The following is a 26,599-nucleotide window of genomic DNA, read 5'->3' on the forward strand; positions in this document are numbered from 1 at the left end:
TCTTCATCACTCTGTAAGCAACGGAGATCAGAGAGAACGCCTTAATCGTCATTTCAGCCCTGCAGCGCCCCTGGCACTGTGCCTAGCACACGACAAGCAGTAGTAAACATGCACTGAACTGAATTTTCTGCATGAGTATCCCTGTCTCTTGATTCTTCTTTCTAGTGTTTCTTCTTTTCCCACCTTATAGCCCTTATTTCTTCCCTTGGCTTGCTTCCCTCTGTCACTGCAGCTTAACTGATGACTTAGACAACATGAAATAATATTATGTTGTATTATTTGGAACAGAATTTTAGGTTCACGTTTTTAATTGGAAAAGTAAATGTTAGGAACGCTATCTTTTTATCTCAAAAAATACTTTACAAATTAAATTATGGGTTAGCATCCTTCAACCGAAAAAAGTTCCTTAACACTAAGTTAAAGATGTGCTACTTTCTGCTATATTAAAAGAATTTTTGAAAATTCACTTGTGCCATATTCCTTTCACTGTTAAACAAAGCCGAGAAACAAAATTTTCCACAACTGGCTATAACAAGCAACACAGAACTATCCTGCTTTCTATAGAAGTATACTCTCAAAACAGAAAATTAATATTCAATGGGAAAAAAAAGCCACATACTTTTCATAGTTCCATCTTCTTCTTCCTCATCCTCACTGTTTATAACCATGGTCCCCAAGTCAGATTCTAACATTGTGCTATTATGTTCAATCATGGTCTGGGCCCCTTCACTCATCGTGCTTGTGGCCCGCATGGTGCCCACGCTTTCCGAGCTAGTCTTCACCATGGTGTGGGAGTCCAGCTCATCTTCATCCTGCAAACAAAACACTGCAGTGAAGGAAGACTTTTCTAACACAGATGGATATCTTACGATACTATGAACATATTATATTTTAATAATGAAAAATACTACTATCACTACTAATTTTAATGTAAGGACATAAATACAGTGTTATCATAAGACCCAAAAGTTATCCAAAATAACCTAGAGCTTTAGGTAATTGAAGCTCAAGCAACAGAAATTGTTTGATGAAACAGCAGGCTGCTAGTTGTTCTTAAAATAAGGATTAAGACAGGAAGATTATTAACAAAGGATATATAACAAAATAAACAAAAGAGAGGACATTAAAGACAGAACATGTTGGCACTATTATGACAGCTTTAACAATGTTTATAACTTTGTACAAAAGCCATTAGCTTTTTAAAAATTATGATAAATATACATAACATAAAATTTACCATTTTAAGCATTTTTCAGTGCACAGTTCTGTGGCATTAAGTACATTCACAGTGTTGTCCAAGTTGTCCAATCATCATCAATATCCTTTTCGAGAAATTTTTCATTATCTCAAACAGAAATTCTGTACCCATCAAAAACTAACTCCTTATTACTTCCTTCACTCAATCCCTGGTAACCTCTATTCTACTTTCTGTTATTATGAACTCACCTATTCTAGGTACCTCATAAAAGTAGAAGCATGTCTTTTGTGTCTTTTGTGTCTGGCTTATTTCACTTAGCATGTTTTCAAGGTTCATCCGTGTTGTACCAGACGTCAGAATCTCATTCCTTTTTAAGATTGAATGATATTCCATTGCATGTACACACACACACACACACACACACACACGCACACACCTTTTGTTTACCCATTCATTTGTTAATGGACATTAAGGTGTTTACACCTTTTGGTTATTATGAATAATGTTCCGAACACTGGTATATAAGTATCTACAGATAGATGGTCCCCGACTTACGATGGTCCGACTTAGGATTTTTCAACGTTACAACCGTACAAACGAGATACACATTGAGTAGAAACGGTAGTTCGAATTTTGAACTTTTCCTGGGCTAGCGATATGCAGTACGATACTCTCGCGATGCTGGGCAACAGCAGCAAGCCGCAGCTCCGTCAGCCACGTGATCAGGGATGTAAACAACCCATACATTTACAACAACTCTGTACCCACACAACCATTCTGTGTTTCACTTTCAGTATAGTATTCAAGGAATTACGTGAGATTCCACACTGTTATAAAATAGGCTTTGTGTTCGATGATTTTGTCAAACTGTAGGTTAATTTAAGTGTTCTGGGCACGTTTAAGGTAGGCTAGACTAAGCTATGGTTTTCGGTAGGTTAGGTGTATTAAATACATTTTCAACTTAACGATATTTTCAACTAAAGATGAGCTTATCAGGACGTAGCCCCATCATAATTTAAGGAAGGTCTGTATTTGAGTCCCTGCTTTCAATTCTTTTGGGTGTATGCCTAGAAGTGCAATTTATATCAAATGGTAATTCTCAATTTTGGGGGGAACTGTCAAAACGTTTTCCACATTGGCCACACCATTTTACATTCCAACAGTGTACGGGGTTCCAACTTATCCACATCCTCACCAACACTTGTTATTTTCCCTTTTTTTTTTTTCTTTTTGAGAACAGACATCCTAATGGATGTGTGGTATCTCATTGTGGCTTGATTTGCATTTCCCTAATAACTAGTGATATTGCGCATCTTTTCATGTGCTTATTGGCCACTTGTGTATTTCTCTGGAGAAATGTCTATTCAAGTCCTTTGCCCATTGTTGTTATAGATTGTTTTTTGTTGTCGTTGAGCTGAAGAAGTTCACTTTATGTTCTGGATATTAATCTCTTATCAGATATATGATTTGCAAATATTTCTCTCCATTCTGTAGGTTGTCTTTTCACTCTCTTGATAGTTTCTTTGATACACAAAAGCTTTTCATTTTGATGAACTCCAATTTATCTATTTTTTCTCTTTTGTTGCCTGTGCTTTTGTTGTCATATCCTAGCCATTGGCTTTTAAATGTAAATTCACAGAAGAATCAAGTCAGTAATATAAGTATGAACCAAAAAATACTCTTTAGAATGTTCACCAGAAGATAAACTGGAATAGGGCCATAAAACTAAACTAACAAATTCTGTTTGAGAAACCAAGCAATGTGCTATTTAGAAAAACTTGATCGTGTACTGAAATTAATTTATATCTATTCCACTTGAAGTAGAAACAAACAAACAAAACCTAAGTTCTGACAGAGGTCAAAATGCAAATACTGGAAAACAGGAACATCCATGTTGTTCTCAGCTGTTTGACAGCCCTCCTCATCCTCAACCTACAGGATAAATTCAGCATTATATCTCAAAGTCTTCTGCTCTTCTTTCATGAGCTTCTCTTCTTTTAGAAGACTTCTTCATTCTTATGCATTCAACTATCTAATATATCGAGGACTCCCAAATCCTGACATCTTTCTGACTTTACTTACTACTTAAATGCTTAATGATGTTTAAAACTCAACATTCTAAAAAATAAATAAATAAAAAATAAAATAAAACTCAACATTCTCAAACGAGATCATTTCATCCATCTCCTTGGCCCCCTCCAGTCTGCCTCCATCCCCGACAATAACCACTACAAAGCACAGTCATCTTCATTAGCTAACTGAGAGTAAAACCGCAATGTCTTTTGGGGGTTATTTTCTTTCATACCCTATATACTATCAGTCAACAAGTTCTTCTTCAAAAAATTCTCTCTCAGCTCCATCTCTTCTTTTCCATTCCCACTGCTACTGAGTATATTCCTCCTTACCTCATGCCTGAGTTACTGCAGGAAGAGCACCCTGACCTCCTAGAATCAGACAGATGTTAGTTCAAATCCTGGCTCAACTCACTTAGTAGCCTTAAGACCTTTAGGGAACCTATTTAAACTCTCTGAACTTTAGTTTCTTTCACTGGTGTTATGATGATTAAATGAGAAAAGGTATGTAAAATGCTTGCATGCTACTAGGAATAAGGTAGTTTCACCCCTTCTTCAAAGTATACATACTATACCAATCTTTCTTGAATACTACTTGTATTATAATATTCTTCTACTGAAGAATCTATAATGGCTCCCAGTTCTTGCCTGCACTGAAAGCTAAACAAAGCTGCCTAGATTTTAATGTCCTCTATGTTATCTTATTTTACATGGCCAGTCCTATTTTCCCATTGTTCACATATCATTCAATAGAGTCAGGCTGACCTCAACTGAGTCTCCAGCTGCCATAAACCCATATGCTCATTAAAGACTTCATCTTTGCTCACATCACATCTTCTTTTCTACCCAGGATGCTCTTTCCTCTCTAATTCATTTTAATTAAATCCTATCTAGTTCCAGATCAAGTATCTATTACCTTTATGGCAAATTCAGTCTTTATTAATTATCCTCTTTTCCAAACTTCTAGAATTTATAAAACCTGCATTACACACTTTTGCATTTAAATTATGATCTCATATTGTAACTGTTTCATAAAATCTTTTATAAATGTAAGTACCCATGGACAAGAGTGCCTTATAGTACTTCTGAATCTACTGAAGTGTTTCATTCAGTAGTCCACACACAGTAAGCATTCATTTATATACTTACTTTATCACAGAATTATAAAACCATGAACCTTTAATAATTCAACCCCTCATTTTATACATAAAAAACCGAGGCCCACAGAAAGTAAGAGACTTCCCCAAGGTCACATACCTACTTAAAAGTGGAGCTGGGACTAAGAAACTAGTTCCTTTATTTCTTAACCCATTATCCCAGCAAGTACATATACCTTACTTACATTTAAATTTTGATCTACTTGAATGCTTAAGTTAGAGGTGCAGGTTTACAGTTTTAAAAGCTTATGTCACCAGCTCCTACGCCCAAAGAGTCCCATACAAATTACTTGGTCCATCCTAGTCACAGCCACTGTCTTTTCTTGGACTATTAGAACAGCCTCCTGGCAGTTTTCACTGTTTCCCCTCTTGCCCCCGTTAGTCTCCCACATAACAGGCAGATGGATCCTTTCAAAAGACAAATCACATCATGTTACGCTCCTGCTCAAAACCCTGCATTTGGCTTCCCATCACACTTACATTAAAGCCCAAAATCTTTATCATGGCCAAATGTGATCTGGCCCAGTAATATCTGCCAATCCTATCTCCTATCACATTCCTTCTCACTCACCAAGTTCCAGCCAGGCTGGCCTCCTCTGCTATTTCTTGTGCATTCTAAGCATGTTCCTCCTTGGGCTTTTAAATTGGCTGTTCTCTCAGCCTAGAATGCTCTTCTTTAAGACAGTTTTATTTTTTGCTTAACTCAGGTCTCCACTTAGATGTTAACCTCCTTAGTGATGCTTTTTCTGACCACCATTCCAAAATCGAAGTCCCCATCAATCTTTTATCCTTCTATATTCTTCCTAGCCTGTACCTGGTTTTTCTACCAGTATGAGTTTGATAAAGGCAAAGAAACCTTCTTTTTCACAGATGAACCCTCAGTGCTTAGAACATCTGGCATATATTAGGTACTCGATAAAAATTTATTTAATAAATGAAGCAATTCATATTTGTACCTAATTCATTCAACAAGCATTTATTGTAAACTTATAATATGTCAAGGAGTGAACCAGGCATTGGAAATACAAAGATGAATAAGAAACGGTTTTGCTCCATTTTTGTTTTTTTAACAAGTCTGAAGTCTAAGAGAAACTGACATGTGAACAATAAATTACAAGACAATTTGTTAAACGCTGTAAGGAAAGTGTTGCCAAAGTACAATGGGAGTACCAAAAGCACAGCCTCTGCCTCCACCTCTGTCAAATGAAGAAAGCCTCACAGAGGACACTGCCCTTAAATTAGGTCTTAAAGGATGGGAAGACTGTAACATTTAATATATATACACAAGTGGGGGTGCTTTATATTACAACTTCTTTTTACAACAGAACTGCACTTAGACATCCCTTCTCAGCTTAGACACCCCGAGACTGAATTAGGTGTCATACTTTTGTATTGCTATAGCACCTTGTGCTTATGCCTATCATACACTTATTACACAATTGTCTGTACCCGACTTGTCCAAATCTATTAAATAGACTCTAAAAGCTATTATAAGGGCAGTAACCAGATATTGTTAACAGTTATATACCTGGTATCCAATACAAAGCCTTGTTCTCATTACATAATCTATTATATTAATGTTAAAGCCCTCATTATGAGTTAGTGCTAGAGCATAGAATGTTATGCAAGGTTCTACTGTAGAACTTTATTTAAACCGACTAATTATTTAAAACATAGAATGGCTATTAAAGAAACAGCGGGAGGGAAAATAATACCGTTAATTAGAATTATTCAATTGATCACTTATCGAATAATGATAAAACAGTTATCATCAATGACTTAGAAGCACTATACTAAGGACTTTTTGTAGGTCACTCCTATTTAATCCTTTTATTAATTCTGTGAGATATTATTGTCCCCGTTGTGTAAATGATGAACCTGCAGTTCAAATGGGTTTAATAATTTGTCCAAGGTCATATAACAGATAAGTCAAAGGGCAAGGATTCTAACCAGGTTGTTTGATTCTAAAGCCCAATATCTAACTTCCAATTGTATAAGGTCTTCTAAATTTTAAATTATTTCTCAACTCTAGTTTAATTTATATTACAGGTTAGCTAGAGCATGCTTCATTTTGCTAAGTTAAGAGATGAAGAAACTGACATACACATAAGTAAACTAATTTGCACTTGGTCAAAAAAGCTAATAAAAAAGGTTTTACTCTTTTTAGTAGACTCCACTAAGGAGGGAGGAAAAAAGTTGATTTTCTATCAGTTCTTTTTAAAACTCTACTGCTAAGTTAATACCTTATTTTATCGTGGTTGCAAACCAGTTAATTCTCCAAACATTAAATCTGTTTTTATATGTGTGAGTCATTTATCTCTTATCCTTATAAGATTCAGTGCTGTGACCGTTAAATTTAACAAGAAACACAACATCTGGTTGGTGTGAAATAATACTTTAAAATTTTCTTGTATTCTAGATTAGACTTGAATCTATGCTGGAATAATGAAGCTTGCACCTCCGGATGCACATAACTGGCTTAATCTATAAAATTATAAAAGCACTAAATCAGGTTTGGAAGGGATCGTTTTCACTGTATATTATTTTCACTTACATAGTCACTTTGCTAAAGGATGCTAAACCAATTTACAAATTGACAGTAAAAAAAAAAAACAGTAATGAAAAAAATAATGAGCACTCAATTCACTAATGAGAGGGTGGCATCCAAACAGTAATTACTAAGGTATGGAAGGAATGAGAAGTTCTTTTTTATGAAATTAGCAAATCAAACACTAAAAATTTGGTGATGGTTTTGAAAACTTTTCAGTAACACTTTTTACTTCTTTAAATCATTAACTCAAATTATTCTTAATATTTGAGATGATTGCTAAAATTTCCATTTGATACTTTAACATTTTCATAATAAAACAGTTATTTATAATGTTTTTCCAAAGTTATACTTCATTTATATATACTCTGTTACTCCTTACAAGAGAAAAGCAGAAGAAAAACATGTTGATACTTTATAGAAAAAGGTCTGCAGAGCAGATGCTTCCCCACTGTAGAAAGCGGCCAATTCCAGTAAGGAATACAATAGCATTTTCAATCAGTGGTCATCATGTGCCAGGAATGCAAAACAGAGTACTGACGATAATCCAGGTTATGAATCATAAAATCCACATGGAATACAAATATTTGAAAACATCATTAGGAAATCCTACTCCACTGCTAAGACAGATTTATGCTATAACAGTCTGAGAAATAATCAGAGCCTTTGCACTAGGTATCTTTACATTTGCAATATCTACCACCTTAAAGGATTTTCTAAATATTCAGCTACTAATCTGATTGATTTAAAGGATATTAACACAAACATTTTAGAAAGCACTTGTCATTTCTAACATTAATGAGATAGACTATGCTTAGATAAATAGGTGTCTTTTTAATTTGACATATTCTAATTATTTTCTCTTCCTGAAATGATATTAAATACTTCTTTATTACCTATACAATTACATAACAGTACATTATCAATACAGAACAGTGATCTTAGTGACACTGATTCAATTAGACACTCCTATTGGGTATGCATTCTACTACAGCATGAAAAAATTTATTTTTCAGGAAAAAAATGAATGTTTAAGACACATAAGTGAACCAGTTATACAAAAAGTTGCATTATAGTGGTCTAGATATCTGTAAAACGTTTTAGAGGCGCTAATCAGGGATGGCACTGACAGCAAAGAATAATGTAACAAAACATACTACAAATACAAAACTGAGCTTTCAAGATAGTAAAGGAAATCTCCAAGAGCCCCAAACAACTAGGAACTAGAGTGAGAATGAGCTAAATCTGACCTTAGGGCTGCCATAGGGGCATGTGATGATGGGGGTGCGATGGTGATGGGTTATCCATTTTAATGGATAAAGGAAGGCAAGAGTCTTTGGGTTCTCTCCAAAGTAGAACTGAAACTCTTACATAAAATTGGGAATCTTGAAAGTCTACATCCTCAGTGAAAGGACAGACAAGAAAAAACGTACTCACAGATAAGGGAGATGACATATAAACTTGTCTGCCTCACCTGGGCTATAGGTAAAGATGAGGATGGATATGGTGGGGGGTTTTCCCTTTAGGATGTACAGACATGGGTTTGGGTTTTCTAACATTACCCACATGGTCTGGGGAACCCCATGCTGAGAAATTAGTCGAATGCAGTCTCAGTATGGAAGCACCCGGGTGCCTGATGAAAACAAATTAAAATCCACCCTAAAGGGACTCCTACTCAACCTTCAACCCAGAACTCACATCATTCTCAGAGATAAAATTCAACTAAACTTGAGCTTACAAAAAGACAATGAATAAACAAACTGCCAAGATGGATGGAAAAAAACACAGAATTAAGACCCACTTGCTCCTTAGAATTAAATTACTCCCCTTAGACAGCTGGATCTTTCTAAGATAAAAATTTCTAGGACCAAAATTAGGAAAGAGTAGACAGTGGCACCCTAGGTTGTGAAAAACAAGCACAAAGGTAGAAATATTATGGCTGGAAGGCAAAGCGTTAAGTGAGTTGGGCTGCATTAAGGAATGGCCTACAGGTTACAGAGTGCTTTAAACACTGGGAGCCAGCATGCACTGCTTGGCAGAGTGATGGGAACCTTGCAAACTAAGGGGTGAATTGGAGAAGGAGCCTGAAGAGAGCCTGGAATCAGAAGGTTATTACTGAAATCTAGATTTGAGGTGATTAGAATCTGCGCTGACGTCTGGAGCCTGTGCTCCTCAACGGGAGGGGCCGCAGCGGTGAGAGGCCTGCGCACCGCAAAAAAAAAAAAAAAAAAAAAAAGAATCTGCGCTGAAAAGGTCCTATACAAACCGGTTTAAGTGACAAGTCCAATCTGAAAGAAATCATGAAAGAAGAAACAACATATTCTAGAAACTTTCTGGACATCAAATACAATGAATCAAAAATAACTACAATATTCTGGACCTAAAGAGGCCAAACTGACCTTAAAGAGAAAACTGTAAAAGATTCTAATCTGAGTAGATGAAGACAGAAAATAAAATAGATAATGCCAGTTATTGATAACCAAAAAATGACTTAATGGAATTTGCCACTTTAGCACATGATAAAGGCACTGAATTCTAATAATTAATTTGTGAGGAAAGAGTCAAATAAGAAGTCAACACAGTCCAGCAGTTAAGAATCCGCCTTCCAACGCAGGGGACGCGGGTTTGATCCCTGATCCGGAAACTAAGATCCCACATGCCCGTGCGCTCTAGAGCCCACATGCTGCAACAACTGAGCCTGTGTGCTCTGTGCGCCACAACTAGAGAGAAGCCCACGCCCCGCAAGGAAGGATCCCACATGCCACAACAGACCCCATGTGCCGCAACTAAGACTCAATGCAGCCAAATAAATAAATAAAATGAAATATATATTTAAAAATTATTTTTTTAAAAAAAGAAATCAACATGGCATGTGCAGTGCAACTTCAAGGAGATGAGCATAAAATTGGGGAAACCTGTGGCAGGTTTTACTTTTCTCCCCATGCAGAACTAAATCAGGTCTTGGTGGTTGTGCTCACATGCTAACCCGTGTCAGTAAATAGATTTTAATCATTCTTGAGTTAGAAAAGGCAAAAGTCAAAGGGAACTATTGTACATTTGCTTGTATGCCTCACATCATGGATGAGCCCTGTGTACCATTAAACTAAAGGCACTCTCTACTATAGCAAGGTGAAATTACTGATGTGACCCAACAGAGCATTCATTATCTTTAAATTCCACTTCCAAATCTGGTAAAGGATAGCACTTATCCATTGTCTCCGTGAAAGAGCCCACAGCAGAATCAACTGGTTAACTCGGTCGCATTCAGTACCACATTCAACCCAACTGAGCTAAGAACTACTGAGAAAACATCAGAAATATTCCCCTTCAAACTGCCATCCTTAAGCACTGTGGCAATGTCTGACAGGTTTAAAAAAGTAATATATTGATATTCACCAATTAAATATTACTAAGACTTACAGTATGTGGAAACCTGTACAAAGAATGAACTTCCTTCCCACCGATATAAGTAGATGTTCCTTCTACTTCACTGCAAAAGCAGCAGAAGAGATTATACAGCTGCTGTCTTTGACATACCTATCTTTAACTAACAGAAACGTCTGCCTTCATGCATCCTAACTTTCTGCACGCTCATGGGCGTGTTTTAAAGTTACATCAAAGCTTTCACGATCTCCGAAAGTCATTAACGACTTGTTCATCAGTACAACAAACCTAAATGGTGAGAAGGGTGTGGGCAGGACTTCAGAGGCTCCATGATGCAAGACTGTACAAGTTCCTGGCATTATATTAAAAGCTTCCGAACAAAAGATTATCTTACATCCCCTGTGCACAATACTGATATACAATAGAGTAAATTTAAAAAGTAAAAGCAACCTTAACCATGACTTCTCTTTTTTCTCTCACAGCCAAAAGCATGTCAAAGGATTAACAAAATATAAAGATTATAAAATCAAATATTTTAAAATAAAAATAACACCTTTAAAAACTGTTGTGTTGTTACAAGCAGTTTATAAAAAATCCACAAGAGGGCACCAAAGACAAAAGGCTAGAACAAATTCCATTAATTTGTGATTTACACAGATAAAACAGGTTCATAAAATATTATTTTGTTTACTAACATACTATCAATACCTTTCAGAAACAGACTATTGGCCACTGATTTTTTTAAAAAACTGATATATTTTAAAATACTATAGCCACTGCCATGTTATATTTTTATATAAGTAACATTTATGTTTCTTAAGGGACAGACTACATTCAGTAATCTCCCCAATGACTTGCATATAATAGCAGGAGCTCAGTGAACACTTGTTGATTCCACAAAATTGACAGAAACATACAACAGGAAATATCAAGTATTCATATCACTGTGTCACTTCTAAATTGCTTTCATATAAACAGATTTAGGATTGTATTATCTTATGTTCTTAGGACAAATAGAACTAACAGCTAATTTGTCTTTGAAAATAATTTCTTTTTATTATCCTTTCTTTCTCTTACTCCTTTTCTGCTCCATTATGGTCATGTTTAACAACAAACAGAAACTTTAATATATACTTAACAAAAGAAATCACTTGTACAAACTCAGAAATGATAACATTATAAAATGACTTTAAAAAATCAGCTTCCAAAACATACAATTTAGAAGGAGACTGCCTGAATCACAATAAAATAACAATATTAATTTTAGCATGCAGTTACATTACTGAAACTCCTGATAACAAAAGACATTCTGGGGCAGAGAAATGCTAAGTCAGGGCAGCAAAAAACAAGCAGTTACCTCCAAAACAAAATATTTATCACATGTTTGACTTAAGCATTGCTCCAGGAATACTTCATGTACTAGTATGTACCTTATTATTTTTAAATGCAGATACTTTCTGTGTTGATGATAATCTTGTGGCACTATGCTAAATAATAAGGGGTTAAGTCAGTTAAACCCCATTATAAAGCAATTTTATACACATATTTATTGATTTCATAAATATTGATTAAATATTTATAAGTACCTACTGTGTGCAAGGCAGTGTGCTGAGATACAGTCTTTGTCTTTGAGAAATGTACAGGTTAGTGGAGAAAGTTAGAAAGTAGACATAAATGCAGTGAGATAAGCATTCTCACAGAGCTAAACACAGATACCACGGGAGCACAGAGGAGCACTTGCCTGACCAAAGCCTTGGAGGAGTATCATGAAAAGTTCTCCCTTTCCAGAGGAATCAATGGCTGAGATGACTCCTGAAGGATAAGGAGTTACTCAGGCAAATGAGGGTGACCTAAGAAGGGGTCTAGCAGAAGCAGCAACTGATGCTTTTCTTTAGACACTTTTTGAGCAATCTCGCTTTTGCTTAAGGTTTAACCACCAAATGCAGAAAGCCTGCTGATTCTCCAACTGCTTGAGCGCTCTCCCTTGGGGTTCAAAACTGCATATCCAGCTGGCTGCCACAAAATGACTTTGATGACCCATGGACACGTCAAATTAAATAAGTTCTAAAATGATCTCATCTTACCCAGAAAGTCGCCCTGTAAAGGGTACTGCTGGAGAATACTTCAGCCACAATATGATAAGAGGTGGAGAGAGAGTATGATGAAGTGAAGACACAAAGGCTCTGACTATTTTATCAAGAAGTCTGGTTATGAATAATTTGTTGTTGATTTCTTCTTTAGTTTTTTAATGGTCAAAATATAACTACATTTTAACACTGAGGAAAAAGGCCCTAGAAGAAAGGGATAATGTGACTGACTGAAAAGGCCTATATAGACACGATTGTCTAGAAAATTTCAAAGAATCGACAAAAACCTCCTGGAACTATATAATAAGTGAATATAGCGAAGTCACAGGATACAAGGGTAATATAAAATATTCACCTGTTTTCTCTATACCAGGAAATAATAACTGGAATTTGGAATTTAAAAAAAAATCTTTAAGGCGCACGCACACACACACACACACACACACACACAGAAAAACACGTTAAGTCTTAAAAAATACGTATAGAATCTGTGTGCACTGATGAGAAAAAGCAAAGATCTAAATAAACTGAGAGACATTCATGTTCACGGATTAAAAGACTCAAAATATGGTTAAGATATCATTTCTTCTTAACTTAATGTATAGCTTCAATTCAACTACAATAAAAATTCTAGCAAGCTAACATGTAATTGTCAACAAAATGATTCTAAAGATTACATGGAAAGGAAAAAGGCCTAAAACAGCCAACACAATAATGAATAAGAAAAATAGTTTGAAGACTCCAATTTTTAGACTTCTATAAAATTACAGTAATCAAGACAGTGTAGTATTGGAAAAAGAATAGATACATATATCAGTGATAAATCAATGGAACAGAACAGAGAGCTCAGAAACAAACCCACACAAATACAGTCAACTAATCTTTGAAAAGGGCACAAAGGCAACTCAATGGAGAAAGGATAATCTTTTAAACAAAGGGTGCTGGAACAACCGGATGGCCATATGAAAAAAAATACAACCTAGACTTAGACCTCATGGTTTTCACAAAAATTAACTCGAAATAGATCATAGAACTTAATATAACATGCAAAACCAGAAAACTTCTGGAAGAAATCATAGGAGAAAATCTATGTTACCTTTAGTTTGGTGATGAGTTAAAGCATCAAAAGCAAGATCCATTGGAAAAAAACAAAACCAAAAACCGATTGGTGATATTAAAACAAAAACTACTGCTCTGTGAAAGACACCATTAGGAAAATGAAGAGACAAGCCACAGACTGAGAAAATATTTGCAAAACACTACCTTACTTTAAAGGACTTGTGTCCAAAACACATGAACAACTCCTTAAAAATAAACAGTAAGAAAACTAAAAATGGGGAAAAGTACTGAACAGACATCTTGTCAAAGAAGATAAATGGCAAGTGAGCATATAAAAAGACGCCCAACACCTTTTGTCATTATGAATTACAAGTTACACCAACAACGAGATACCACTAAATACTTGTTAGAATGTCTAAAATGCACAAAAAAACAAAAAACAAAACAAAACAAAAACTTGACAATATTAAGCGCTGGTGAACATGCTTAGCAACAGAAATTCTCATTCATTGGTGGAAATGCAAAAATGGTGTAACACTGGAATAGAGTTTGGTATTTTCTTACAAAGCAAAACATATCATCAGATCTACCAATTACTGTCCTAGGTATTTACCCAACTGATCTGAAAATTTACATCCACACAAAAGCTGGCATGAAAATGCTTACAGCCACTTTATTCATAATTGCCAAAAGCTAGAAATGACCAAGATGTCCTTCAGTAGGTGTATGGATAAACAAATTGTGGTACATCTATCCAAAGGAATACTATTTAGTGAAAAAATGAGCTATTAAGCCACAAAAAGACATAGATGAATCTTAAATGCATATTGTTAAGTGAAAGAAGCCAGTTCTGTTTGATTCAATTACATGATATGGAAAAGGCAGAACTACAGATGGTAAACAGATGAGCAATTGCAGAGGGCTTGGGGGTAGAGGGAGAGTTTAATAGGTGTAGCATAGGGATTTTTTCGGGTGGTGAAAATATTCTGCAGGATACTGCAGTGGTGAATATGTGACACCATGCATTTGTCGAAACTCACAGAAGTTTATACTATAAGGAGTGAACCTTACTTAATGTATGCAAATTTAAAAACATATTTCAGGTGGTCAGGAGATCCCAGGATGGAATGCAGAATGTGACACACACAACCTTGGAAGTGAGTGGAATCTGTAAGACTTAAAACAAAAAGCACTGTACATAAGCACCATGCTCTACTTGATAAAGTTGTTCCCATGGGGATATGGGTTAATTCTGAAACCACTATACATGCACACAGGAACTGAAATATTTAGCAAACGGGTGGTAGATGGAGGGAGCCAGGTTTTTCACCATTGCAGGGGGGAGTTATAAACAAGCAAGCGGAGGCAGATAGAAGGATCCATGTGGTAATGGATCAGAGTCAGAGACATCAGTATGAATTCATGTTTAGCTTAATATAGGTAAAGATGGAGATATATATATACATATAATTATGTGTATATACACAAGTTAGCACACACACACATATACCTCCTTGCTTTGTCTACTGAGAGGGATCAATAACATGACAATATGCCACAGCAGCAACAAGTATATCTACAGTCCATATCTTGGTTTCTAATACCATTCTCTAATAAAGGAACTAGCTCCTAGGATTCTAGAAACTGTGGCAGGAAATATACAAACTGAATCTAGAGTATCTTACAGTGTCAGAGAGTAAGGAAGTAAGTAAAGTAAAAGCAAACCCACAATGATGGGGTTATGTCAAAGGGACGAAAGTGCCAACCATAAGAGGTTCCAATGGCCAAAGCTGGAACAATCTGAACAAGAAAATACATAAGGTAGGATTGGATTATAACCCAAAGTGTAAACTAAATAACCATGAGTCAGTGAGATATATATGACTGAATAAATAAGTGGAGAAAATAGACAAATCTCCTGTGTAGAAGAATTCCTACATAACTTCCCACTCCTCAAGTGTGGGCTGTGTATTATGATTTCCTTCCAAAGAATACAGTATGGAAAGGAGAAAAGAGTAATTTTGTTGTGAAGAAACCTGACAAACACTACATCAGCCAGGTGATCATGGGTAACACTGACAATGATAAGTCATGTTAACAAAATGTATCTGTGATATTGTGATATAAGAAGAAGTATAGATTTGATCTGTCCCCAGTTCCTGGCACAGTACTTCTAAAACCCTTACAATTTCCTGAGTGATATGTGTGGGAGGAGCACGTTTTCTTATTCATAATAGGCCCCTTTCAGCCTTGTCTGGCTTTACGATAATAAGGTGACTCCTGGAGGATGAGGGCTGGTTGCCAGAGGAACCAACCGTGTGATCAGAGGGTTGGAACTTTTAGGCCTACCCTCCTGACCTCCAGGAAGGGGAAAAGAGTTAGGGATTGAGTTAATCACCAATGGCCAATGATTTAATCAATCATATCTCTGTAAAGGAACCTCCATAAAACCCCTAAAAGAAGGGTTTTGGAGAGCTCCCAGGTTGGTGTATAGATCAAGGTGCTAGGAGACTGGCATGCCTGGAGAGGGCATGGAAGCTCCACACGTCTTCCTCATCCTATGCATCTCTTCCGTGGGTCTGTTCCTGAGTTGTATCCCATATTGGAAATAGTAAAGTGTTTTCCTGAGTTCTGTGAGCTATTCTAGAGAATTAATGAAACTGAGGAGGGAACTGTGGAACCCCTGATTTATAGCCAGTTGGTCAAAGTATGGGAGACCCAGACTTGTGACGAGCATCTGAAGTGAGGGAGGGGACAGGTTTGTGAGACTGAGTCCTTAACCTGCAGGGTCTGTGCTAACTCCAGATGGTCAGTGTCAGAATGAATTAAACTGTAAGACACCCAATTGGTAAACTGGAGAATCGCTTGGTGTGGAAAATCCACACATTTGGTGTCAGAAGTGTTATAAGTAGAGGAAATGAGTTTTTCCTTTAATACTCTTGATATAAATGTGATGAGACTAGCCTTTCCTTCTGTAGTCTCTCTCCCAAAACCCAATAACCTCAGTGTCATCATAAGAAAAAATATCAAATAAATCCCAGCTGAGGGACATTCTACAAAACACCTAACCAGCATTTCTCAAAGTTCTCAAGAACATCAAAAACAAAGATAATCTGCGAAACTGTGACATCAAGAGGAGCCTAAGGAGACGTGGTGACTAAATGTAAATGTGGTATCCTAGATGGGTCCCGAAACCGAAAAAGGACACTAGGTAAAAACTAAGTAAATCTGGATAAAGTATAGACCTTAGTTGAAAACACTTATTAATACTGATTCATTAATTGTAACAAATGTACCATACTAACATAAAATTTTAATAGGGGAAATTGGATGTGGGTATATGGAAACTCTCTGTACTATTTTCACAATTCTTCTGTAAATATAAACGTATTCAAAAATTAAAAGTTACTTCAGAAAAAGAAAATGGAAGAAATTCATTTATTTGAATTTATATTTACTAAATAAATATTTATGTCACAAAGTCCAACACGAGAATCTACAGGTCAATGGTCCTCATCTACATTAGAATCAGCTAGGGAGCTCTGAAAAAATTCTGATGCCTGGGCTTCAGCGTATATCAATTAAATCAGAAATTTCTCAGAGTAAAAACCAAGCATTATTGGCTTTTCTTTTCCCCTCCAGAAGTAGATAGGTTGTTCAAATGTATAAAGAGAGAGATCAAGTGACATAGCCATTTGCTGAATATTCTACACATTATATTAAACATTACAAATCCCAAGGAATCATTTTTCCATTAGAGATAACTAAAATATCAGACTTTTAGTGATTCATGTATATAATATTTTGTATTGACAAGAACAGTGCTCTGTACTCTATCACTTAACCAAAAAATCTGTTGGAATCTCTTTTCAGAAAAAGATATTTTAAAAATATTTAGCAAATTTCAGTACATACATGCTTAAAAAAAAGAGAGAGAGAATGCCCTGAAGCGCATCTTATTTTTAAAAAGGCATGCTTTATTGGATAAGATTTTTTAAACTCTTACATGGCAGAAAAAATACACATAGATTTGCTTTATATCCTACTATGAATGCTCCTTGGTAAAACAAAATGTCGTATTTGTAGAAAGTTGTTTTGAATAGAAAGAGCAATACCATTAGTAGATACTCTTTAAAAAATAGTCTTTCTATAGATAATTTAGGTATTTACAGTAAATATGAACAAATATATTTATGCTTTTTAATCAACTCACACTAAGGATTTGGGAATATCTTCCACTGACATCCGGAAAACAAATTCTTTCTTACTATGTAATGTAACTGTATGTAATACAGTTGACCCAACTCAGCACCAAATTTATATCACATGCTCAGAAGTGCCCCAAAAAGAAGATCTTTGCCATGTTTAGCAATGCTTAAACTAGCACAAAAACCTTGATATTGGGATTAACCTGCTGCAGAAATCTCTGTTTACAATTTGTTTAATTTTAAAAATCTGTACAATTACCTCAGCACCGATCAAAACATGTCAATTTGTCAAGATGTATTCTCATCAGACAAGCTTTTTCTATAATAGGTATAAAATCAAATTCATAAGGCACTAGTTCCAATCATGTCCCATACCTTTCTTGAATAAAAAATATTTAAAGAAGTTTGTTTATAATAGTTACTTACCCGGGCACAGGTGTATAGCACCAAAAATTTTAAAACAACGTACCCTGAAATAGTTATCATATAGTGTTTCCTTTTCAAAAGTCACACTGAGAGTTGATGGAAATGTCAACATAATTTTAGGTCTCAAGTTTTTCTCCAACTGTAGTAAGTTGAATTATGTAGAAGTAAATTAAGTTTGGAAAAATTATAAGTTGATATTGGTATTACCCATAAATTCTCTGAAAACTGCACTCACTCAAAATGAAAAAAAGCAGGATCTACAATGGGTTCAAGTATTCATACTGAATATCAAATATAAGTATCTTCGACAATGCAGCAACTCAATATGGTGAATTTACAGCTCTAGAATTTCAAAATCAGGGAAAGAATTTGATCTATATTATTTCAAAATCTAGCACTATTAAATTTTCAATGGTCCAGTGCCAAACTGGCTCTGTGTCATATTAGGCCAGTCATCGGAAAAGGACCAATCAAGGATGGAGACTAAAGACAGCTAACAAAAAGGCCATCAAAGAATACAAGCTCTCTGTATTCTTAAACTAAAAATAAATGTAGAAGTAAAACTTGGCAATGCAGACCTCCCATGATGCTGAAAAGACCATTTATCTTTGAAACAATCAAAAAAAGGAAAAAAGGAATGGGGAAAAAGTCTCAAATAAAAACGACTACTATATCAAAATAGCCCTTCAAAATCTTCTGCCATATCCTAAAAAAGGTGGCCAGTCCCCAGTACCATAAATAGCAGGTATTGTCCAAGTGAATCCACCAAATTGGAGCAAATTCCAAAAGAAGGATCAGCCAAGTTTCATGGGCCAAAGGTAACCAAGATGAGTTACAAATGAATATAAAGGGAGGTTACAAAGCAACAACCTTAACTACACAGAGGTAGGTGTAAGGCAAGCACAGAATCAATCAAATAATGGCTCAATAGTCTACAATTGTTCTCATATGGCTGGAAGGCTCAAGATTGTACCTTTGTTATAAAAGTATTTTATAAAACAGTGGTTGAGAAAAACAGTAATGTCCATTTCCTTTTTTTTAAATTGAAGTATAGCTGACTTACAATATATTGTGCTAGTTTCAGGTGTACATTTACTTTTATTCTCGTCAACTACTAATTTGGTATGACTTGCCTTAAATTCCTAGATTTCTTGTAATGTTATCTTTTAGAAGTTTTCCCTTCCCTTCTTGGATCATTTTCATTTACAAAATGTCCAGAATAAACTATAATTGAACAGATGAAAATCTTCCTTTTAATTGTAACACTTTATGCGTGCTCACGGAGTTTTAATCATTCTAACATATGAGGTTTTACAGATTTATCTGACTATCATCACATTAACAGCTCAATATTTAAAATGACAATTTCAGAACACCCAAGAAAAGACAAACGGCAAAAGTTTCCATTAAAATGGAGGATTGAACACATGGGTTTATGCTGATTCCAGCAAAAACCCTCAAAAAATACAATGTTTATTGTACAAAATTACAATAAAGGTACAGAAAAAAAATAAACTCATAAAGACAAAGAGCATGGAGGAGGAGACAACAGCAAACAGGAGATGTCAAAAAATTTGGAAGCTAGAAGAAAAAACTGGAAGCTAGAAATCACATAAATATATGTAAGTAGTAGCTATCTCAGCACACCAAAGAAACCCAAAACTTAAGCTTGTAAGGAGAGAACTCACAAGAGGCAAGCAAATTCAGGCCCCAGAGCAGTGGGTCATAACGTCTTTTACAGTAAGGTTCACAAGTCAACTAATTCTACCCTTACACAGAGAGTTTCCAATAGGCAATTTTAGTGTTTCTCTCAAATACAATCATTAGATTCTTCAAGAAAACCCATAAAGTGAAAAGTTAGAGATCAAAATAAACACGAAGGAAACAGAGACAAGGAAGAGAGAAAAAGAAAACTCAAAGTAATAATGATAATATAACAACAATGAGGAAGAGAAGGATATTTGGGAAATTAAATATTAGCTATGGAAAAAAATACCAGGGTTAGAAGATAAACTTAGAGAGACCTCCAAGAAAGAACAAAAAAAAGGAAGAGAAAAATAAAAAAACAGAGAAGATAAGATCACTGAAAGATAAATCTAAGAGGTTTAACAAGGAAATAAAAGGAGAGTAAGAGAGAAAGATGGGGGGCAGGTGAGAGAGAAAGGGGGAGACAGAAAGTGAGGGAGAGAGAGAAAAGAGAAGAAGTTATTAAGAAATAGCAAATATAAAATTACACAGAATTGATCTTACCTCAGGAAACAAGAAAACTCTTAAATAAACAACCTAACCTTACACCTAAAGCAACCAGAGAAAGAAGAACAAACAAAACCCAAAGTCAGTAGAAAGAAAGAAATCATAAAGATAAGAGCAAAAATACATGAAATAGTGATGAAGAAAACAACAGAAAAGGTCAAAACTAAAAGCTGGTTCTCTGAAAAGATAAACAAAATTGATAAACCTTTAGCCAGACTCATCAGGAAAAAAAAGGGAGAGGGCTCAAATCAATAAAATTAGAAATGAAAAAGGAAAAGTTAAAACTGACACCAAAGAAATACAAAGGCTTACAGGAAACTACTACAAGCAACAATAGGCCACAAACAACCTAGAAAAAATGGACTAATTCTTAGAAAGGTTCAACCCTCCAAGACTGAACCAGGAAGAAATAGAAAATAAGAACAAACCAATCACAAGTAATGAAATTGAAACTGTGATTTAAAAACTCCCAACTAACAAAAGTCCATGACCAGATAGCTTCACAGGCGAATTCTATCAAACATTTAGAGAAGAGCTAACACCTATGCTTCTCAAACTCTTCCAAAATACTGCAGAGGAAGGAACACTCCCAAGCTTGTTCTGAGGCCACCATCACCCTGATACCAAAACCAGACAAAGATACCACACACAAAAAAAGAAAACTAAAAACTAAATATCACTGATGAACACAGATGCAAAAATCCTCAACAAAATACTAGCAAAGCTAACCCAACAACACATTAAAAGGATCATACACCATGATCAAGTGGGATTTATCCCATGGATGCAAGGATTCTTCAATATACGCAAAGCAATCAACGTGATACACCACATTAACAAACTGAAGAATAAAAACCATATGATCATCTCAATAAATGCAGAAAAAGCTTTTGATAAAATTCAACTCCCACTTAGGATTAAAAACTCTGCAGAAAATGGGCACAGAGGGAAACTACCTCAACATAATAAGGGCCATATATGACAAACCCACAACTAACATCATTCTTAATGGTGAAAAACTGAATGCATTCGCTCTAAGATCAGGAACAAGGCAAGGTTATCCACTGTTGCTACTTTTATTCAAAACAGTTTTGGAAGTTCTAGCCACATGAATCAGACAAGAAAAAGAAATAAAAGGAATCCAAATTAGAAAAGAAGTAGTAAAACTGTCACTGTTTGCAGATGACATGATACTATACATAGAGAATCCTAAAGATGCTACCAGAAAACTACTAGAGCTCATCAATGAATTTGGTAAAGTAGCAGGATACAAAATTAATGCACAGAAATCTCTTGTGTTCCTATACACTAATGATGAAAATCTGAAAGAGAAATTAAGGAAACACTCCCACTTACCACTGCAACAAAAAGAATAAAATACCCAGGAATAAACCTACCTAAGGAGGCAAAAAACCTGTACTCAGAAAATTATAAGATACTGATGAAAGAAATCAGATGACACAAAAGGATGGAGAGATATACCATGTTCTTAGATTGGAAGAATCTTATACTACCTAAAGCAATCTACAGATTCAATGCAATACCTATCAAATTACCAATGGCATTTTTCACAGAATCAGAACAAAATATTTTACAATTTGTATGGAGACACAAAAGACCCCAAATAGCCAAAGCAATCTTGAGAAAGAAAAACAGAGCTGGAGGAATCAGGCTCCCTGACTTCAGACTATTCTACAAAGCTACGGTAATCAAAACAGTTTGGTACTGGCACAAAAACAGAAATATGTATCAGTGGAACAGTACAGAAAGTCCAGAGATAAACCCACGCACCTATGGTCACCTAATCTTTGACAAAGGAGGTAAGAATATACAATGGAGAAAAGACAGCCTCTTCAATAAGTGTGCTGGGAAAACTGGACAGCTACATGTAAAAAAAATGAAGTTAGAACACTTCCTAACACCATACACAAAAATAAACTCAGAATGGATTAAAGACCTAAATGTAAGAACGGATACTATAAAACTCTTAGAGGAAAACATAGGCAGAATACTCTCTGACATAAATCGCAGCAATATCTTTTTTGATCCACCTCCTAGAGTAATGAAAATAAAAACAAAAATAAACAAATGGGACCTAATGAAACTTAAAACTTTTGCACAGCAAAGGAAACCATAAACAAAACAAAAAGACAACCCACAGAATGGGAGAAAATATTTGCAAATGAAGTGACTGACAAGGGATTAATCTCCAAAATATACACACAGCTCATGCAGCTCAATATATTAAAAAAAAAAAATCAAAAAATAGGCAGAAGATCTAAATAGACATTTCTCCAAAGAAGACATACAGATGGCTAAAAAGCACATGAAAAGTTGCTCAACATCACTAATTATTAGAGAAATGTAAATCAAAATGACAATGAGGTATCACCTCACACATTAAAATCTATGAACAGGGCTTCCTTGGTGGCGCAGTGGTTGAGAGTCCGCCTGCCGATGCAGGGGACATGGGTTCATGCCCCAGTCCGGGAAGATCCCACGTGCCATGGAGCGGCTGGGCCCGTGAGCCATGGCCGCTGAGCCTGCGTGTCCAGAGCCTGTGCTCTGCAACGGGAGAGGCCACAACAGTGAGAGGCCCGTGTACCACAAAAATAAATAAATAAATAAAAATAAAAGGCCAGCTCGTTCACGCCACTCCCCTGTTTAAATTTCTTTCTGGGGCACAGAAATTCCACCTTGAGGAGCATCTCCCGTAAGTAATACTTGCATGTTTTCAAAGACAAGAATATTCAAATCAGCACTATGTATTGACTGGCAACATATTTAATATCTATCATTAGTGGACGGGTTAAATAAACCATGGTTCAACCACATAATTGTAAAACACGGAGCTGTGGAAAAGAATGAGATAGATCTAAATGTGCCAAATATGGAACAATCTCAAGATACAAAGCAAGGTCTGTATGGTATGCTCCTGTGTGTGCAAAAAAGGGTGAAGAAAGGAGACGTTTATACATAAACGATTTCCACAAAGATACATAAGAAGTTAATGATCATGGTTGCTTCCCAGGAGGGAGGCTGTGGAAATGAAGATCTAGGGTGCCAAAGATTCTTTTTATTATGCGCTCTCTGTAGATTTTAAAATCACATGTAGATATCACATTTGTAATTAGAAACACTGATTTAAAAAGCAAAAACAAAACCCTCCATGTAGTGAAAGCACTTCATCAGCATCTAACAAAGGCACTTCATCGTGCTCTGCAACAGGAGAGGCCACAACAGTGAGAGGCCAGCATACCACCAAAAAAAAAAAAAAAAAAAAAATCTACGAACAATAAATGCTGGAGAGGGTGTGAAGAAAACGAAACCCTCCTACTCTGTTGGTGGAAATGTAAATTGGTACAGCCACTATGGAGAACAGTATGGAAGTTCATTAAAAAACTAAATACAGAACTACCATATGATCCAGCAATCCCACTCCTGGGCATATATCTGGAGAAAACCATAATTTGAAAAGATACATGCACCCCTATGTTCACTGCAGCATTATTTACAATAGTCAAGACAATGGAAGCAACCTTAATGTCCAAGACATGGAAGCAACCTTAATATCCACAAAGGAGTGACTAAAGAAGATGTGGTACATATATACACTGGAATATTACTTAGCCATAAAAAAGAAGGAAATTATGCCATTTGCAGCAACATGGATGGACCTAGAGATTCTCATACTGAGTGAAGTCAGATAAAGACAAATATCATATGATATTGCTTATATGTGGAATCTTAAAAAAAATGGTACAAATGAACTTATTTACACAACAGAAATGGAGTCACAGATGTAGAAAACAAACTTATGGTTACCAGGGGGGAAAGGGGAGGGAGGGATAAATTAGGAGATTGGGATTGACATATACACACTGTTATATACAAAACATAACTAATAAGGACCTACTGTATAGCACAGGTAATTCTACTCAACACTCTGTAATGACCTATGGGAAAAGAATCTAAAAAGGAGTGGATATATGTATACGTATAACTGATTCATTTTGCTGTACAGCTGAAACTAATACAACCTTGTAAATCAACTATACTCCAATAAAAAATTTTAAAACTAAAATAACACAGAATTAAGGGACATTTCCAAATTGAAAGAGCCAAAAGGCACTCCACACAATGAATGGAAAAAGATCTACACCGGGCTTCCCTGGTGGCTCAGTGGTTGAGAGTCCACCTGACGATGCAGGGGACACGGGTTTGTGCCCCAGTCTGGGAGGATCCCACATGCCGTGGAGCGGCTGGGCCCGTGAGCCATGGCCACTGGGCCTGCGCATCCGAAGCCTGTGCTCCGCAGCGGGAGGGGCCACAACAGTGAGAGTCCTGTGTGCCGCAAAAAAAAAAAAAAAGATCTACACCAAGGCACATTCCATGAAAGTTTTAAATAACAGAAAGTGAAGATCTATAAAACTTCTATAAAACATTCAAAGGATTAGGTATCTGAATGTCATCTGGCTTCTCATCATCCTTACTACTAAGTTAAGAAATAGAGCAAGGCCTTCAAATTTTTAAGGGAACATTATTTTCAATCCAGAATTTTATACTCAATCAATCAACAGTAAAGATAGAATAAAGACATGGTCAGATATACAAGTTGTGAAAAAACCTGCTAATGGCTGGAAGCTCCTGGGAGATAAAGTGCATCAAAGTAAGGAAGGAAAACAAGAAAGACAAGATCCAGAAACCATAGGATCCATTAGAGAAGAGAGAAAAGGAAATTTGCAGGATGATGCTGAAGGGGCTGGGGGGTGATGTCTTAGGAGAAGAGCTGTTCAAGACTCCAGAAAGTCAGCATTCAGATTACAGGAAGATAGAGGGAGAGAAAGAATAAGTCAAGAATAAAGTATGACACTAAACAATTATTTGTGTTTGACCATACACAGAGGCCTTTACAGCCTCTGCAGAGAGTCCGGGAATGTGGCGTTTCAGAACAAATTCGTGATAGGTACACAGAAAAATTAACAGCAACAAACAACAGTAACAAAAACCGTGACAACTACTCGTTCCAGAAATCACAAACATAAAAAATATGTAATCATAATATATTATGATGTTTACATACTCACAGCTATCTAAACACTGAGAGGGATTTTTTTAGAATTGTGTTTTAATTATATGGGGAGAATGAGAAATAACAAGTAGTTCTTTTAAAGAATTTCAGTTTGTGATCAATAACGTTATCTCAAATATAAATGTTCCTTACTAAATCTAATTTACTTTTTAAGAAGGACTGAGAATAAATTTTAAAATTATCTTTACTGGTTTTAAGCTTAAAGTAGTTTATAAAAATCTCTACCAGTTCTTCCAAGCACATTTGACCATTTAAAATTTGTTTTAAAACAGTTAAAAAGACATTTTCAAAATACTGGTTCAAGTCTGGTAAGTGATGTTATTTTGGTGGCCCTTAGAGTAGCAAAACCAGCAGCAGGAACAATTATCATCAAAGAAACCAAAAACTAAACAAACAAAATAATAACAAAAACAAAACACCCAGACAAAATGTTAAAATAATAGCAGCAGTGGTGATATAAGTAGTAGCACTAATAAAACTGAAGCTAAACTTTATCGAGCATATTATGTGTGTTAAACTGTTCTAAGTGTGAAGATATACATATTTTTTATTACATCCCCATAACAACTCTATGAAGTATGATCTATCACTAGCCCCTTTTTACAGATAGTGAAATTGAAGCAGAGAGGTTAAGTAACTTGGCCAATGACAGTTATTTGGGAACAGAATCAGGATTTTAGTCCAAGTAGTCTGTCCTGCTCTTAGATAAATTCTACCCTCCCCACCCCCCAAATTTAACAAATTAGATACGTTAGAAGCTTCTGGACTGACTTGAGCAGATTCTGATGCTGTTCTATTATTTATCAGTTTAAAAGATTCTCAAGAGAGAGATTGATTTGAAGTTCCTTTATTAAACAGGGGTAGGGGGAAGATGGAAGATTCTGAGACTACTCACCCGGAGGCTATCTCACCACCTGTAGGGATGTGGATTTTCCCAAGCACCCTGGCATTTCTCCTGACACCCATGCTAAGAATTACTGTTTCAGTGAATCACAACTGGAGGGGATACGCCATCCCTCAGACATTAAGGACAGCAGCCTGACAAGTTTAGAGTTCAGACCAGAAAAGTTCAGAAAAGAAACCACCAGAAAGTCCTCATTTCTTTTCCAAAGACA

General features: G+C 35.8%; 1 protein-coding gene across 2 annotated transcripts in view; it reads right to left on the reverse strand.

The window, feature by feature from the left end:
- Positions 1-26,599, reverse strand: part of STK3 (serine/threonine kinase 3) — a 321,732-nt gene that overhangs the window by 91,697 nt on the left and 203,436 nt on the right. For both annotated transcript variants that reach the window (XM_027131492.1, XM_027131491.1), the window contains one exon: positions 620-812. In XM_027131492.1, coding sequence (XP_026987293.1) covers positions 620-812 — 193 coding nt within the window. The remainder of the gene's footprint in view (positions 1-619; positions 813-26,599) is intronic.

The sequence above is a fragment of the Aethalodelphis obliquidens genome, unplaced genomic scaffold (genome assembly GCF_003676395.1).
Source record: "Aethalodelphis obliquidens isolate GAN/ISIS:26980383/991018 unplaced genomic scaffold, ASM367639v1 scaffold39, whole genome shotgun sequence".
NCBI lineage: Eukaryota > Metazoa > Chordata > Mammalia > Artiodactyla > Delphinidae > Aethalodelphis > Aethalodelphis obliquidens.